Here is a 17,403-nt window from a genome sequence, read left to right on the forward strand (position 1 = left end):
ATGGAGGCTAAGCTTGTCCCCCGTTATTAATTAACTGAGCCAATTAGCTCGGCGTTGCATTAGCGCGGATTACGCATACGCCAAGTGCGCCAAACGGAGTGGAACCGCGCTTAATCGCATTGTTTCGGATATCTCGCAGCTGGCACTCGCATTCTCGCTCCCATCGCAGATATTGCTATTACTATTGCTGCCATTTCCACCTCCATTTCCCCGGAAAACAGCTGCAGTTTGGCGTTTCCCTGGTCTCATCTCGATGATTATTGTGGCATAACCATAATAACGAGGGCTGCTCTGCAATTTGTGTGCACAAGTGGTCAGAGTTGGAAGAGCCAAGCTTTTAATTGCCTGCCGCGCTTGATTACCTCCTTGTTTACTGGCTTATAATATATACTAAACAATATAGGAGTGGGTGGTAAATAACAGTTGGTACACAGTTTGTGCTAGACAGGGAAAAAGTTTTAAAATGCGAACTTCCACATTTTCTTTCGAGAAAAATCAACAACAGATTACTGGTCGAAGATTAAAGGGAAATTTCGGAAATATTTTTACAAAGGTGTCAAAAAGTATGCAGTAAAAGGAACCATCGTCTTTCGGATTAAAGTGTTGCATACTTTTAGACAGCTCTTTAACTTATTTCAAAACTTTAGTAGTTTCTGGAATTGAATATTTTTACATAATATATTTTTACCTTAGAAAACATAAAATTGAATATTTTTCCCCTTGCAGAACAGCTATGCAGTAATTATTCCCCGCTACGAGGGACTTTGCATCTGGCCTTCGAGCTCGCAGTGCAGCGTCTAATTGCATGCCAAAGTCGATTACAATTCAATTAGCACACGTTGCGAACTCTTTGCAATTGTCTGCCGTCTGGCTAACACACAATCAGGTAGTACAAGATGTCTACAATTACGTGTTCTGGCGGAACGGAACGAAATCAACTAGCTTGTATGCAATTAGCCATCAAAAGCGTGGTGGGCAAACACCCGCGGCTGTCTTGCCAGACATTCGGCGGTGATTAATGGGTCCGGGGAGGGCCTGCCCCAACATGGTTCCCTGCCCCATAAAGCACCCTCGAGACTGCAGAACAACGGCCAGGATCCACTCGAAGGACCTTGAGGGCCTGCACTTAGCCCAAACATGCTTTCGGTTTTCGGTTCTAGTGCCTAATGCCTAATCAAAACATAAACATAAACAACCCGGCCCAGAAAGGTGGTCTGCAATTTAATTAATGAAAAGCCAAAACACTTGAGCCCCTCCTTCACTCGGAGGCAGCTGCCCTGATTTATGCTGAATGACTTTTGTGGCGTCGGGGCGGAGTTTTGGTCCACCTCACTCGAGTGTGAACAATTTGGCTAATAAAAGATAATGTGTCTGACTTGAAGATGTGACAGCCCCAGTCGAGTCCTTGAAACGAACAGTTAACTAGTTAAAGTTTCAACCAGTAAATATAGAGGAAAATGTAAAGGGAACTTAATTTAGAGATGTATGCTTTAAGCTAATGTTTTCCAAGAGGATAATAGGAAAGGATTATATAGTATAATAGATACGAGTAATTTTAATAAATTGAAAGCAATAACAAATTTAGAACCTATCTTTTGATTATAATTTCATTTTCCTATCGAATATTTTAAACTTAGAATTAAGCCCAATTTGATAGCTTTATAAGAAATCAAATGGCACTTGAGATACCGATTTTCCACTTAACTTTTCTTAATCTTCTTTCACAGTAGTTTTGTGTTTTTTGTTTACGTGCCCACACCCTGACTAGCCAATTTTCAACGACTTGCCAATCTTGGCCGCCACTCACGTGTCCATCTCTAATCAATTTGTATATCCGCCAAAGGTCGCTTTCATGGCTTTAATTACTAGTCATTAATCATAATTGAAAAGCGAGGGGTGTGCTCTTTCTGCTGGCAAGGCCAAAGTTTTCTGTTTTTGACCGCTGCGTATGCCAATTTTCCCGGGAAAAGTTTCGTTGGCCTTTCTGGACTGGGCAGGGAAAATCGAAAGGCTCTGATCCAGATGATGATCCAGTTGATTGGCGGCAGTCGGGGCAGCGATGGGCTGCGGGCTTAAAATCGCAATTATGTCGTTTTAATAAACAGGCACCAACGAGCCGTAATTGCTTAGATGCCTCAGAAAATCCAGAACTGCGTAACCGTAACCAGAGGCTGTAACCGAGACCCAAAGGAACTCCGGGCTGAGAACTGGGAACTGAGAGCTGGGAAACTCAAGGCGAAGCGATTGAGCCGGCCCATCAATAATGTGCGTGACACAATGTAGCCAGGGGCTCGGCCCACGCTGCGTATACGCAATGCGGCTGGAGATGGATGGCAGGATCAAATGGTATTTCCCAGCATGTTAAGTGGATTGTTTACGTCTCCTCGGTGCGTGTTTCCCCATATCCATACACCACACCCCACAAGACAAGGTGGGGACGGAAACGTAATTGCGGGCATTAATTATGCGCAGAATTAAGATATATTGTGCACTGGAGTTAATGTTTGCTTATTATTACCTACGCGCGCAGCCCTGCAATTTGAATTAATTTTTTCGCATTCAGGCGTCCTAATTAGTTTTTCCCGAACTGCACGGCCATCGATTAAGTGTCAATAGTGAATTATATAGTCGGTGGTCCAGTCAAAATAAAGTCAGTAATTAATCTTCTTTCAACTGACCGCAGGCCGGGCAGGCAAAGTTGATTTTAATGAAATTATTCCCAACTGGCGCGCTGACCTGAATCCCCACTTTTCGCTCAAAATCCGATATCTCAGCTGCCGGCATTTTGAATACATTAATGCATGCGAATTGCACGAAGCTAATTACGTTTTTAATTATTTCCCAGCTTAAGGCTAACAAATCCGTCGCTGGGCTTTAATTGTAACGCAAACATCTGCATGGCCTTAAAGGGGTTAAGGGATTTTAATAAAAGCCAATGATTAAGCTCGGATGAGATGGGAAATATAATTCGATAACCGGCTTAGCAGATAAGGGCTATTATTTTATACCACAGCCATGGTAAACCTAACCTATCATGCTCATAAATTACTGGAATCCCCAGCACTCTTAGATTGATTACAGTTTAGGGCAAATTGAAATCGAAATTGTTCTCTCCTACAAAGGAGTTTCCAGATTACTTGCCAACTCGGGCTGCTCTCCTCAATTATTGTGCCGGATTATTTATTTATGCAATTTTCCGAATGCAAACTGTTGCATCCCCATTGTTGCAGTCCGCTCATCTGGCAAATAAATGCAATTTGATGAATCAAAGGGTCCCTGAGCTCCGGAGAAAGCGGGGAAATTGAATTCTCATTGTGTGGCAAGGCCCCGGGCGATGTGAAATTGACTTTCAAGTTGAGATTTTGCTTGGGTAAACCGGGCATCATAAATCAACAGGGCTAAATTGGGACGGAAGGTGGATAATCAGGAAAAGGCTCTTTTCCCCGGCTCCCACTTTAAATTTGGCTTATCACAGACTGCAAATCCCTGAGATTTCTCATTAGCCGTAGCAACTAATTAACATAAGTAATTTGCTTAATGGCAGACGCTCTCTCCTTCTGAACTCCCCAAACTCCAGTAAAAATACCTTGCGTATTAGGCCTGCAAAATAGGAGAAAGCCCACGAAGTAGAACAAACAAACAGGGAAGCTCAGAACAAACAGAAAAAAACACATGCAGCACTGAGAAATCCCGGGCTTACATGATGGATTTTCCGATGGCTGGCATGAACTAATATTTTGTAAATAAAAAGCTAGCCCTCCGTTCCGTCTTCGTTTCGCTTTTCGCTTTGGGCTCTGGGTTCTTGGGACTGATAGCGTTCCGGGGACGGAAATTAAATTTGGCCACGTTAATTGCCTCGATTAGAACTTTTTGGCCATTACGATAAGCGTGGGCAGCAGCCCCGCAGACAATGGCAAATGACCTCTCCGTTTCTCTCTAATATACCGCCCAACAAATGATGAGCTGGATCATGCTTAGTGATTAATTATTAACTAATTAAGAGGTTATTAAGAATGTCGCCAAGGTGAGAGCGGACCACGTGGCGTATGCGCAATGCTCGCTGGCAAAGGAACAAAGCAGAAAAAACAGAAATACTGTCGCAATGTGGCTAAACAATAGTTTACTTTATATTTCCTCCATGCCTGCTGGCATTTTGAGCTCCATTGTTGCGGTTGTCGCCTTTGATTTGAGCGTTCCGTTTGTTTTGCAGCGGCGACCGGGGCGTATGAGCAATATTCCGGGCGCAGACAATGCAGTGTGAGTGCTGAAAGACTGTCGACCGTGTTACGCATACGCCCCATTGTGCCGGCCATTCTTTCTCGAGGAGAGTCAATTTACAATAGATGAAAGCGCTGCAGCTTGAGCCCGAGAAGTCGGAAAAGTGTGTCACTCTGACATCTTCGCCTTAATGCCTTGGGCAAGCGGAAGGGAAAGCACGTGTGGAAAATGTGGAAAATGCGGCTGTGGAAACGTGGCCGTGACTCACTTTAAGTGACGGCGGCTGTAATTAGTGTAAGTGCCCGCCCGAATTGTCCCGCCATCTTTTGGCAGCACTCTCGTTTCACTTTTCACATTTCATGTTCAAGGATGCGCGCAGCAGTTGTTGCAATTGCTAAGAAATCATTTCAACAATCGCCAGTGCTGTTCGCAACTGCAAGATACCCAGCTTGTTTGGCTTGGTCACTCAGGGGCGTGTGGAAAGCCATTTTATTAACAATTTTAAATGTTTACCAAGCCATCTAACCTTCAATATGATTTTTGGTTGTTTTTAAGGAGAGCTGTGGTCGTTCGTTTATTGATAATAATTCATTTATTGATAAGGTTCATTATAAATTCGTTTTGTGAAATAAAGATATTCAAGAAAGCACTATATTGATTTATAATATTCATATTAACGTGTTCTTATTATTTGTAAATTATCAGCCCATTCCTAGCCTTTTCAAGAGTGGTTAATCCTCGACTATTTTAAACTAAACAATAGTATAATATAACAAAATTATTATTTTTAAGCAAATTGACTTTTTCTGTAAAAGGTTTTTAAAAATTACTCATCACTAGCATAAATAAATGTAAGTTACTTATTTGTAATGAAGCAAAAAAAAAATATTTTATATAACATCTGAGCTAGAAATATACCGAACTGAAGTTCGATATACCCCTGTGATGGGTACCCGGATTGTTCTTGAAAACTTGGCCAGGACCAGTCGGCCAGATCCCCTGGCATGCTGAGTTTTATTTGGTTTCGGGCAATTAAGCCTGTTGTTTTGCAGTTAAGTGTAAATTTATACACAAAGCCGCACCCGCACGTTGGGTGCACATCTGGGCGGAGGTAATTTGGCGAACTTTGGAGATAAAACTGCTGCATATTCCCCGAGGCGGTGGGAACGGGCAGCATCTGCGGCTAGGCACATGCTTCAGAACGTATACCCGTAACCCAACTGAATTATCAAATCAGGCGGTTGGTGACTTTGTAATTTGATTAGCTATGCCACCGGGTGAAGTGTTTGTGCATATCAGCGGCTGGCTCGAGAGCCCTCTCGAAAGGGCTTTGTGAAAACAGAGAGTACTATATATCACTTGCTGCAAGTGGCCACTATTTATTTCCCCTTGGTCTAGGTCAATCATCCAAAGTGCCCCCAAGACGGGCGAGCAATACAATTAATGTTTGCCTGTCATAAATCTATATTTAAATCCCCCACAAACACGGGGCGATAACAAAGATCGTCCGCAGATTGGTGTTAAGGTGCCAAAAGTAGCGGGTTTACCGAACGCATGGGGGGTAAACAAGCCCAAAGATCCAGAACAATATCGGACTGGAGACTTACAATGGGTCAACGACTGCCGCACTCTCACTTTCCTCGGTGAATCGGATCCGCTTTCTTCTCGGAGTCGTTTGCATAAGTTGTGTGTCTTCCAAAAGTCGTCGAACAGGTGGCAAGTGTCGCACAAATTACTCTAAAAATAGCACTGGCGTTGGAAAATATCCGAGAGGCAAATACTGCACCAGTTTGTCCAAGATATATTCTTTGTTTCGACTTTCGGCCTATTTACTCTCGAGCACTTTTCCATTCACACACGGCATTTATTTTTGTTTTGCACACACTAATAGCATTGAATTTTTCATTGATTTCAAGTAGCACAAAAACAGATTCAATTTTTGCGTATTTTTTATGCGGGTATTTTCATACGAGTAATTCCTGAAAATATATTTTCACTTATTTATTTATTTTGATTTCTGGGGGTTTCGACTATTTCCATTTCGGATTCTGTGCTCTATTTGTGAATAATTGCGGAGGATATTTTACCACTTGTATTTACTTATTTGGGCTTCTGAATGGTTTTGAATTATTGGAATATTTGAATTCTGCGGAGGCTGTCAGGAATCCAGAATCAGGAGCCGAATCGAATCGCATTGAATCGCGTGGAAACTGCGGAGCCCGACGATTGATTTCGAGACCCGTCCGTCCGCCTTTTCGGTAAGAGTTTAACTGGAAACGCGACCGCCGACCTCCGAGCAGCGATTGCCGAGCGGCCCGCAGAGAGCCTCGTACCTGTGCGGCCTTAACAGCGCCTCGCCGTATCCGAGATACTGTATCTGCAGGGCTGTGCGGCTAACAGGGCGCTCTCTCCGCACGCACACAGCTGCGCGCTGTTATCAGTGGCCGTTCTTTATCACTGTGTCAGTGGGTCTGCTCTCGCGCTCTCCCCGCCTTGCAGGGCGGGGAAACTCACTTTGTTCGCAGGGAGAGAGCCAGAGAGAGCGCTCTGTTAGCAGCTGAGAAAATCCAGGGGGGGAAATCGCATGCGAGAGAGCGCTTCCCCAGCAGAACATTTGGCAAACGGAACACAAACTGGCGAGGAAAATCAAGAAACGCAACTGAATAACCAATATTTACCATAGCTCTAGTAATGGTCAAATATTTGCCCCATGGAACTGGCGGCTGGCAGGCTGTTTGCTAAAAATTTACATTTATTTACGTGTAATTAACTCACTTCGTTTAAACACCTGCCGTTGGAAAAGTGAGTAATTTCTAAAGACCTAATATGCTAACGTATACTAAAATAAATTGAGGAGATCAGAGTCCAATGGTCAGGAAAGATTATTATTATAACTTACAATTATATCTGTAGGTCGAATAAAACGTCTACAGAAGCGCTGTAACTGACTGGGCTATAAGTAAATATTAGCTATTGCAATTTGTGCGAACAATTGCCTCTTTCTTTATATATTTGCCTTAAACGGGGAAGGCATTACTTTGTTTCTTAAAATAATAATATTATTTATTTTACCAGTTTTCTTGTAAGAAAAAAAAAGTCTATCTGTTAAATGTTAGTATTCAAAAATGGCGCCCAAGCTGAAATGTTATTATAAAATTCAGCCAGGGAAAGTCTGCAAAAACAGCGATTGAGAAATCCTGCTCGGTTAACAGTGCTGACACTTCAAAGCTAACATTTCTCTGTAAAGGGCCGAAGATGCACTTCTGCATAATATTGTTCCCAAGACCCCTCATATAACCAATTTGAAATTTATTCCAGCTGCAACAATACTACCCATTCAACAACTTGGGTATCGGGTAAATCCGAAATGTTCCGCTCGAGCAATCATCACAAGAGAAAACCCGAATACGTTTATGGACAAGATAATAATCAGCAATCAAAACAAAATAAATTAAAGCTTTATAAGCTAACATTAGCTGTCGGGCTGCCAGAGAACATAGATCGAGACGAGAGCCCCCAGCTAACCGAAATAAAAAGGCAGAAATTATTACTATCTAAACAAAATGTGGGGGAGCTCATATGCCATCGCTCAAAAGCACTCGGGCACTGAGATTGTGGGGGCTGCTGCAGCCCCCTCTTTTGTTTTTGGGCTTTCAAATTGAAAAACATGAAAAGAAATATTTCCAATCAATTGGCAAAGAGAAACGAATAAAAATTCACACACAGAACAGACAAAAAACACAGACCCGGAGGAGGCAACAAGAAAAATGTTGTTCATTCATTAAATACAAAAATTCATTAAACAGACGAGCGATCAGAAATATTACTGCTGCAGTCCGAGGAAAGTGGCCCGTATGTCTGACCGGTGGAAAAGGGGAAAAAGCAAAAATAGTTGTTTACTTTCGGAACAGAAGCATCGACAACAACAACGCGAAACACCGGGGTAACAAGCTCTTTCAGTGCGATAAAATATGTTTTTTTAATGCAGGTCCGTGTTCAATAAAAGTGCCACAAATCCAAATAGAACTCGCAGCAGGAAAATAACGAAAAAGTATATTTATTTCCCGGTTCTCCGTGCTCGACTGTTTGATACCAGCTGGGTGCTAATTCCGCCAATTGAACTGCATATGTTCGCAGAACCCATATGCCCCTTCGTACCCTGTTTCTGAAATGACCATTGAAAAGTGGGAAAGTGAATCAAGCAAAACGAAAGAGAAATGTTCGAACAGCTGCAGGAACTAAAAAGAAATTAAAGTGTGAATTGCAAAAAAAATATGGCCAATATATATTTACACGACGCCCATAAAATTATATGAATAAATTTGGTAGTCCCTGCAAATGGCACTCAAAAAAAATGACAAACACCCTTTAATATTTTTTAATTTTGTATGCCACATTCAACTTATATAAAAATGAACAATTTTATATCTCTAAGTCCGTTAAGCATCAATAACTAAATTCGTATAATTATCTTTTTATAGTTCTATCCTAAATTATTGATTCTGCCTAATGAAGCACAGTCTAGTGACATCCATATAAAAAAAATACAAAACAAATGTCACTATTAAAATATCTTCATCCAAAACATGTTCAATAATCAATAACATAATCTTCAATATATACATACATATTTAATTGATCAATTTGATTGACAATGTATGATAATACTAAATGGAGTTTAACATTATACACTAGAAATCAGTTTTTGCTGGCCCCTCAACATAAAAAGATGTGTTCAAAACTAAATAATTTACGAGTGGTGTTGGTTATTCTGTGTTTTGTTCCGCAGGTTAATATCTGCTTTTGTTTTTTGTTAAGTAGCTTATTTTTAATTGGTTTTAAATGATTGCAGAACACATCAAAGTTCGAGTATACAAACATCAAATGCACTTCTCATGACACAAATTTTACCACATTTGATTATTGCTACATAAAACCCATAAATCGGACATACAAGTATGTTTCCTTCAAAGCGAGACTATTAAAGACACCTGTTACTAAAATTAAGGTTTGTAAATAGCTAAAAAATATTAATTAAATATGATAAATATTTTCTTATAGTTAAACTTTGCATGGTTTAGACGGGTGAATGGTTACATGCCGTTTCTGTATAACATAACAGTGGATTCATGCCGCTTTCTAAAAAATCCCAGTTCTCAACCTATAGCTGAGTTTTTTTATAACCTTTTTAGGGCTCACTCCAACATGAACCATACATGCCCTTACGATGTAAGTTTATTGCCAACAAAATCTGTATACTACAACTCCAGTCGTTTTAGCATGATATCATTGTCGATAAGTTATCCGCCTCCTTCATGAACCACAAATTAACGAAAGTTTTGCCTGTTCCGGAAGGACAATACCTGATGGAGACACATTGGTACGCTTACGACATTCTTCGAGCTAGTGTCAATTTCTATGCATTAATTTCTTGAATTTGTATTTGTACCATTTGTATTTGTTTACACTCCCACAAAAAATAAAAAGGATGTAAGTATTATATTATAATTCAATCAATTTTCAAAGAGTAGACTTGGTTTCTTAAAGTTTGAAATATGCCAATATAAATACATTGAGTTATCATGAACATAAAATTATTAACATTTAAACACTAAAGTTGGCGGTATAAGTAGAAAAAATACAAATTAAATGAGCATTTAACTTGTGTGTTTACATTTTCCATTGAGGTACCTAATTTTTTAAGTTTTAGTCTGGGCCCAATAAATAAAAATATACGTGGCATGGCCAAAAATATCTACCTTGAATAAATTTATATTTTATATAAATACATTTAATAACAAAGAGTGTAATACAAAAATATGCAGATATGTTTCTCACTAAAAACCATACAAAAAGTTCAGACGCTGACCTTTGCATACCATTGACCCTTTGAAAAGGAGAACGAGAACGCCGAGAAGTCGACTGAGGAATGTTGAAGTGAATTTATTGTTTGGCTAATAGCTGATGACTGCTAGATATTTCGCATTCAGAGTGCCCTAGGAAAAGTGTCGAGTAATTTGTGGAAATGGTCAAGGCGAAATGTGTGGGTAGTGCGGCTTTCTGGCCGTTTTCTGACCGCATTTATCACTTCTGAGCTCCTCGGCTTTTTTCAACGACCTGATAATGCCACGTCAATCGCGTAAGTTACTGGCGATGGGCTGTCACTCCCTCTTCACCTGTTTCTCAGCTCCCAACTCTGGAATTATTATGAAACAATGATTGATCCGATGAAGAAAATCAGGAAAAATCAGGAACCAGTGCCGCAAAGGAAGCACTGACAGATAGAGACAAAGCAAATTCGCAACTCAACTGGAAAGGAATCATAAATAAAATATGCGCGCCAAGCAAACACATCAACCAGCTCCCAATCGGATCCCAATCGGAATTCCAGGGGGCGGAGGGCGTGGGCGGCGTCCTGAGGAGAATCCAATTTGATTTATGATAAATACGCCATGATTTATGCCCTTTGTCCAGGCCTAAGCCGCTGATACGCATCAGTTTAGCTGGCGACCGCAAAATCATCGCTTTTCGCCGAGCGTTTTTCAATTTTTCATTTCGCTAAAACTCTTTTGGGTTTTCCAGATGCTCATCTCGTTTTTGGGTATATCATGTGAAGGATAAAGAGGGGGAGTAAATATAAAAGTTTGTGTATTTATAACGAAAATAAAAACGAGTATTGGAAGTTTCTTGAAAAATATTTAGATTATGTCCTAAATATCTTAACTAAAATTCATTGCTTAAGGAGTTAATTATTAAAACAACTTTAAAATATCTTAAGATTACCCATATTTAAATGGGTATCATCTATTCGAATCCTCCATATTCGCAGCCTCTGTAACCGAGGACTTTGTATTCAATTCATTGTTGATTCGTTTCAATTCGGTTTATTTTTTCGTGCATATAAATTGGCTGCGTCATGAGTTTAAAATTTTGTTGCATACTTTTGCGGGCTGGAGTTTGTGTTTGCGCTGGTATATATTTGCATTCGAGTTTGCGGTTCGGCGTTTGTTTGTTGCTTATTTATTTAGTTGTAAGCGTGTGCGAAACAAATACGAAGGTAGACCCGTTGGACGCCCATTTCGTGTTCGTGGAACGCCCGCTTTCACCCAACTTGGGCCATATTTCTGAATGATAAATGTGCTGGCGGCTGGCAAATTGTATTGATAATCGCTGCCAGAACTTTTGGCGCCTCTAAATCGCTAATGGTGCTCAAATTTATGCACGTATTTATGGTTTATGGTGGAAAGTCTTCGCCGAAACCAATTTAGTGTTTGCCATCCCACAGTCTGCAAACTACCGGAGAGTCACGCACCCGGCAAGCCGAAAGAAAAACAGAAACAAAATTCAATTAACTTCTGCCTTTGAGGGGATATAAGGTCCAGAATCCAGAATCCAGGCGGCTTATAAATAGGTTCGGTGCGTGGCACTAGCTTAAAAACCCCTAAGCCTCACCCTTATCACATCCTTCTTGCGGGCCTAATTAAACGGACATTTCGACAGCTTGACATGTGTGTAGGTTTCGGGGGAGTGCTTTAATCCCCCGATCCCGACGGTTTTAATTCGGTTTAAACCGGGGGGTCGCATCAAACTGACAATGTTAATTGAAACTGGGGAAATAAAAACCGGGAAACCTTTGAAAACCCCCCAAAAAACGGCGTTGCAAACGCAAAAAGCTGACGGGCAATAAAAGCCCACTTCGACATCGCGTATACGCAACGTGTAACGCAGGGGACGGCGAGAATAAAACTTTATTGCTAATTTATTTGATTAAATTTCACGCCGCCACTGCTGCTGCCATCTAAAATGTATTTTGTTTTGTTTTGCCAGATCTTTGACATTTGCTGACACCGGAGTTTCCCGACCTGAGATTCCCTGCCAATTGATAAGAGAAACACTCGCTCGACTGATTATCAGGCGGCCGAGATCAAAGCAGGTGCTTTCGCTCAAAGATTAAACTCCGGCTGAGCCTGCCGTTGACCTGCCCTCAAAGCCGTCAAAGCAATTCAATTAGAGCCTCCACAGACAACGCGGCGTATGATTAACATTTGGCGCGCCGCCCAAAAGTATGCAAGCAAAAGGCAGAAAGAAAGCGAAATGCAAATGTCGAGCACACAGAGGCAATAAATGAAAAATAAATGAACGGAATGCATAAGTGAGGAGCACAAAAAGGCAAGTGGCAAATGTAAAAAGGTATTATGACACCCACACACACACATGAGGGAGACAATTAAAGCAGGTGAAAGGGAAAAATAGGAGAGAAAGTGGGGGAGAAAGGGAGCTAAGCTAAAACCATTGCGAGTTTCCGCAACGCTGACATTTCCATTTAAATGCGTTACACACTCGCACTTTGAAGAAAAGCGGGCCGGGAAATGGAAAAGTGTGGAAAGCGGGGGCTGAAAGGAATAATGTCCTTAATTTGAATGACGCTTTTTATGCGTTCAACCTTCATTTGGCTGCCTTTGCAATTTCGCCGCCTGCCGTAAAAACTTTCCCTCAGAGAAAGTAAACTTGGAGTCGAGCGGCACTTGGTAATATCCAGCGAATCTAGTTTCCTGCAGCATTTTCCCCAGAATTCCGACATGACCAACAGCATTTCGTGGGCGTGCTAAAAAAAAGTAACGCAGGGCTGCGAAATTGCGAATCTAATAAAAATACATAAATACATACAACAAGGAGGAAAATACAACTAATCACATTGGGCGGCACCTACACGGAGAACAAATACGGAACGTTTATGTTCGCCTGGTGTCTGAAATTAAGGAATCTACCTATTTGCAGTTTTCTCTACGAGCAACTAAGGTATTTTTGATTTTTAATTTCTACTGACTTTTTAATTGGATTGTAGGGGTATTTAATCTAAAATGTATCTACATTTATTGAACATTTTATATTACTTAAGCCTTAAATGTATTTTAAATCAGTGATAAAATCACTAAACTCTCTAAACTTTAAATGGATCAAAACCGAACACTAGAGTCTCGATTAAAATGAGAAACCCTATATCTTTATTTGTATGAACCACAGAAACGTATATAAATCGAAACAAATTTTACCACAAATACATCCCTTATACATTTTTATGAGTGTTCCAATTCGCATCCCATTGAACCGCAAAAAAATCGTCGGGCAGTGAAACACTTTGCCAAGGCTAATGCGCTGCTACCAACAATTTGATCGCCCCAGTGTATAACCAATACCGAGGCAATAAAAAGCTGTAACTAAACAGGCAAAGAAAAACACAAATTGCAGCGACCACGGGCAGATTGAATTTCCACGCATCAGTGGCGGAAAAGTCGGTGGCAGAAAAGAAGCGGCCATAATAGGCATCGTCAAAATGGCCAACGGCATTAGTCTGTGTGTGCTTGTGCATGTGTGGGTGAGGAGTGTGAGTGTGGGTGGGCCACAGTCAAATCGAATTGACATAAATTGAGGGTATTTATGGCCATTCTAGATGGAAAAGGCCCGGCAAATAATTTAAGGCCGGAATTTGCATGCAAATTTAAGAGGCAAAATATATAAAATACAAAGCCTGCTTTTGGGCCTAACCCAGCTTAATTTTCTTTCCAAAATAATGACAAATTGTCCTCGTTTTCATTGCAGGTGTTATGCTAAGTAGCCCCTAATCAGCCACTTAGTCCGCAAATCGCCGACTCAGTTTCCAGACAATTGAATGCGAGTGTCCGCAGAAAAAGAAGGAAAATGCGCATAATTGAATTGGAGAAAATCAACATGATTTGCGAGCAGCAGCATAAACTGGGTCGATTTTCCAGCCCGAGATAGAGCCAAAATCGCCATGAATTATGACACCCACATATGCAAGCCATGTCTGTGCGCTCAGCAATTCCTCTGGCATCCCCCACATCGAAGTGCTGGCAGAATTTCCCGGCCATGTAGATGAAAAAATTCCAATTTAAATGTTGTTTTTCTAGCCACGAACAGCTGTAGCTGCAGCTCGCTTTATTAGCCAAGAATGAAATGTGGAACGAAAATAAGCTGGGTGGAAAAGCGGTTAAAGGATGATAATCCAGCAGTCAATTATGTGCCATGAATGCAAGATGCATTAGTGGGATAAAAGAGCGTTCAAAGACCATCATAATCAATATTAATTAAGTGACCTTTCCATCGGGCAGTTTGCCTTAATTAAAAGACACCCAAAGGGGGTGGCTCACGGATAGAAAGTTAAACTGACACACAAATTGAAACTGCTGGGCCACATGGCAAATCAATTCGAATGCAATAAATAGTCGTTTATATTTACTTGCCAATGCAACAAGCAAATGCGAATGGAATTGGAAATGCAAATGTAAATGCAGATACTGCGTATACGACGTGTTGGCCCACAAACCAGGAGGGCAAACCTGGCTGCCAGGTGACAAATCGTAGTTCGTGTCCCATTCCAGCTGTAAAATTTGATTACTTTTGCGGCTGATGCCCAGTGTTTGCACAATGGCTTCGACTTCGGGCCGAAATCCAGGTGAAATCTTGCATTCCCCCACTTTTGTGTGCATTGCGCTTTTGCAGCACTGTGCAAATAATAAAGATCTCGCCTTAAAATTGCATTCATGGGACCTAGGCCAATATTTGCCTAACTTTACTGGGGACACCCGAGACTTTTGCTCAAATCAAACTGCCTATTTAATTAGTTTTGCAACGAAAGGTCGTCCGGCCTAACTAAATATTTACAAAAATCAGGTCCCAGCCCAGAAACTTTTCCTCACATCCCCAAAAAGAGGACAACTCTCCCTTCTTTTTCTGTAAACACATGTCCGACTTGTAGTTAATTAAGTATACGCACTGAGGCCTACGCAATTTAGCATTCGCTCAGTTTCTGCTGACTTTGCATAATGGGCCAGACGCTTTTTTGGCTTTCTGGCCGGTCATCCAGTGGATATCTAAAGTTAAACATGACCAGAGTACTTGCTCCAAGCTCCGTATGCAAATTACATTTAAAGGAATTTTTATATGTACACAAGTCGGTTGCCTGAAGTTTTCCTATTTAAATATTCACCACCCTCGTTTGTGAGCTTGTTTTTTGTACTTAATTGGAATTCCAGTTAACTTAAACATGTGTGAAGTTGTCTAAACACAAAGTGCTACTAAATAAATACTCGGTTCATTGAAAGGAGAGCACTCTTTTTCATTATGTGAATTTAATTTAAGAATGTTTTCAAAATTAAAATAAAGTAATGATAAAATTCTTCTATTTAGGGCACATGTAAAAAGCCTTTAGAAATTTCCTTTTGTACCTGGCTCAATGAAGACAAGAGAAACTTGGTCACATGCATCGATCAATAAATGCTTTTACTATTTATAGACCATCGTAGTGATAACTTTCCCATTATGTATTTCTTTCAAGGACTGCAACATATGCTCAACAAAATCGGAAACGGATACTCACTGGCAACAAATGTTTGAACATTAAATTGTATATCAGAGCAAATAAAATCAAAGCCATATTATCATAATTAAAATAAACAATTTTAATGAAAACCAGATGAATAATTCATGAACGCCTTTAGAGAACTCAATGAAAGGATGACCACCATTTAAATGAAAATCATTTGGCTGGCGGACGAAAACTTTTCAATTTCGAGGAACCAGCTGTTGGTACAAAGTCAGATATCTCTATAAGTTGCCAACAAAGTGAAACAAACGCTCTAATTAATCTTGAAAGTATTTATAACTTTTGTTTCACCAATTTCAAACAATTGTAAATAATTAATGCACCATTATACTCAATTACCGAAAAACCTGCATACAAAATCCCCAAAGGAGTGAAAGCCGAGAGTCAAAAGTTTCACAAGTTGCAGCTGTTGAGGGAACTTTTCCGGTTGGAAAAGGAGACGGGGTCAGGGGTCACCAAGTGGAAACTAAACTCACTCTGAATTTAAGCATTTACTCGTGCTGCGGTTGGTGAGACATTAAAGTTGAATCACAGACAGGGCCATGTTCATTTTTTGAACTTTGTGTTTAAATCTGAAGGGCCACTAGCTAGTGGGGTCAAAAACTCAAAGTGCTGTAAAAGAGTTCGCAAAACTGGGGTTTTTTTAGTAGTACTAGACTAAAAATGCTCTAGAAACAAATTACTTTGAAATAAAAAGTGAATAGCTTGCTTAAAAAAGGTTCTAGTACAAGCCATGTTTTTTCAATGTTTACGTTTGTTAAGGGTTAAATAAAAACATCGAAAGTGAATTATATCATTATACTTATTAATTTTTTATTAGGCCAAAAAAGAAGTAAATGCAATAAAATGGGTAATACTTCTACTTTATTCTGCTGTACTTTGCTTTGCTAGTTTATGTTATGCAATTATACTTGCTAATTATTAAGCTTGGTCTTGCAGTAAAGTAATGTAATGCTTGTGAATGGCCAAATTTCTTTGCTGAATCTAGAATTCCATTTAGCTTTTTCCTTCCTCAGCTGAAACATTCGCCGGAAAAGGACAAAATGCAAATGCCTTAAGTTACAATTTGGTGTGGCATTGCGGGCGGGGCAATCAACTACAATTTGCATTATTGTAGCTCCGCGCGGATGCCGCCAACAGAGCTGCCCCAAAAGCCCCGAAGCCGACCGCAAATGCTTGCAGCAGCAGCAACAATAACTTGCAACAAAAAGTTGCATCAACCATTGCAACAACAATGCCGGGGGGCGGAGGGTGATGGCGAGGGCGGGGACAACTATGCGACTCATTCCCGGCGACATTGTATAAACAACAATTTTAGCGGATATTAAAAACAATGTTGCTGCTCTCGGCGGGCTTCCTCTTATTTCTGCCGTTTGCCACTGCTGCTGGGGGAAAATCGAGATGGGGGGAGTGGAAAAGCGGGAAAAGCGGGAAATGGCGAGCTAACGGCACCCCTGACTTTCCTGAACGTCAAATTTCAAGTCGTGTTTTGTCATTTTCCATTCAACTGTCTGCGGCTGTTTTGCTTTGTTTTGCTTCCTTTTATTTCGGCTTCTGGCATTCTGGTGTTCTAGTATTGGCCCTGTTTGCTGTTATTGTTCCCCTGAATTGTATTTTCCATTGAATGGCGGCCGGATATCCGCTTGTCGCACTTAAACACAGTCAGCCTGCCAAGTGTCCTCCGTTGGCGGAAGTCCCACTGACTCGGACTCTTTTCGGCTTAATTAAGCCTTTGAAGGCGTCGCCATTCGAGTTGATTAAAATTTCATTGGCACCACATT

At 40.7% G+C, this 17,403-nt stretch overlaps 2 protein-coding genes across 6 annotated transcripts in view; one reads left to right on the plus strand and one right to left on the minus strand.

Annotated features, from left to right (window-relative positions):
- Positions 1-6,507, minus strand: part of LOC119562448 (5-hydroxytryptamine receptor 1) — a 54,425-nt gene extending 47,918 nt beyond the window's left edge. For 3 of the 5 annotated variants that reach the window (XM_037875647.1, XM_037875644.1, XM_037875636.1), the window contains exon 1: positions 5,826-6,507. The gene's annotated coding sequence lies outside the window, so the exon portion shown is untranslated. The remainder of the gene's footprint in view (positions 1-5,825) is intronic. The other 2 variants (XM_037875660.1, XM_037875650.1) reach the window with 2 other exon arrangements.
- A 1,493-nt stretch (positions 6,508-8,000) lies between these two features.
- On the plus strand, positions 8,001-9,653 carry LOC119562944. Its single transcript, XM_037876101.1, has 5 exons — positions 8,001-8,161; positions 8,914-9,007; positions 9,071-9,226; positions 9,280-9,447; positions 9,498-9,653. The coding sequence occupies exons 1-5, from the start codon at positions 8,073-8,075 to the stop codon at positions 9,651-9,653; spliced, it is 663 nt and encodes a 220-aa protein (XP_037732029.1). The 5' UTR covers positions 8,001-8,072.
- The last annotated feature ends 7,750 nt before the right edge of the window (positions 9,654-17,403 follow it).

This window comes from Drosophila subpulchrella, chromosome 3R (genome assembly GCF_014743375.2).
Source record: "Drosophila subpulchrella strain 33 F10 #4 breed RU33 chromosome 3R, RU_Dsub_v1.1 Primary Assembly, whole genome shotgun sequence".
In the NCBI taxonomy this organism is placed as follows: Eukaryota; Metazoa; Arthropoda; class Insecta; order Diptera; family Drosophilidae; genus Drosophila; species Drosophila subpulchrella.

Excerpts from the sequence above, each read along its gene's own strand:
- LOC119562944 (XM_037876101.1), top strand. The coding sequence starts at position 8,073 with ATGTCTGACCGGTGGAAAAGGGGAAAAAGCAAAAATAGTTGTTTACTT. Across the intron at positions 9,008-9,070 it reads TTCTGTGTTTTGTTCCGCAG|AACACATCAAAGTTCGAGTA; the intron begins GTTAATATCTGC and ends AAATGATTGCAG. Across the intron at positions 9,227-9,279 it reads CACCTGTTACTAAAATTAAG|TTAAACTTTGCATGGTTTAG; the intron begins GTTTGTAAATAG and ends ATTTTCTTATAG.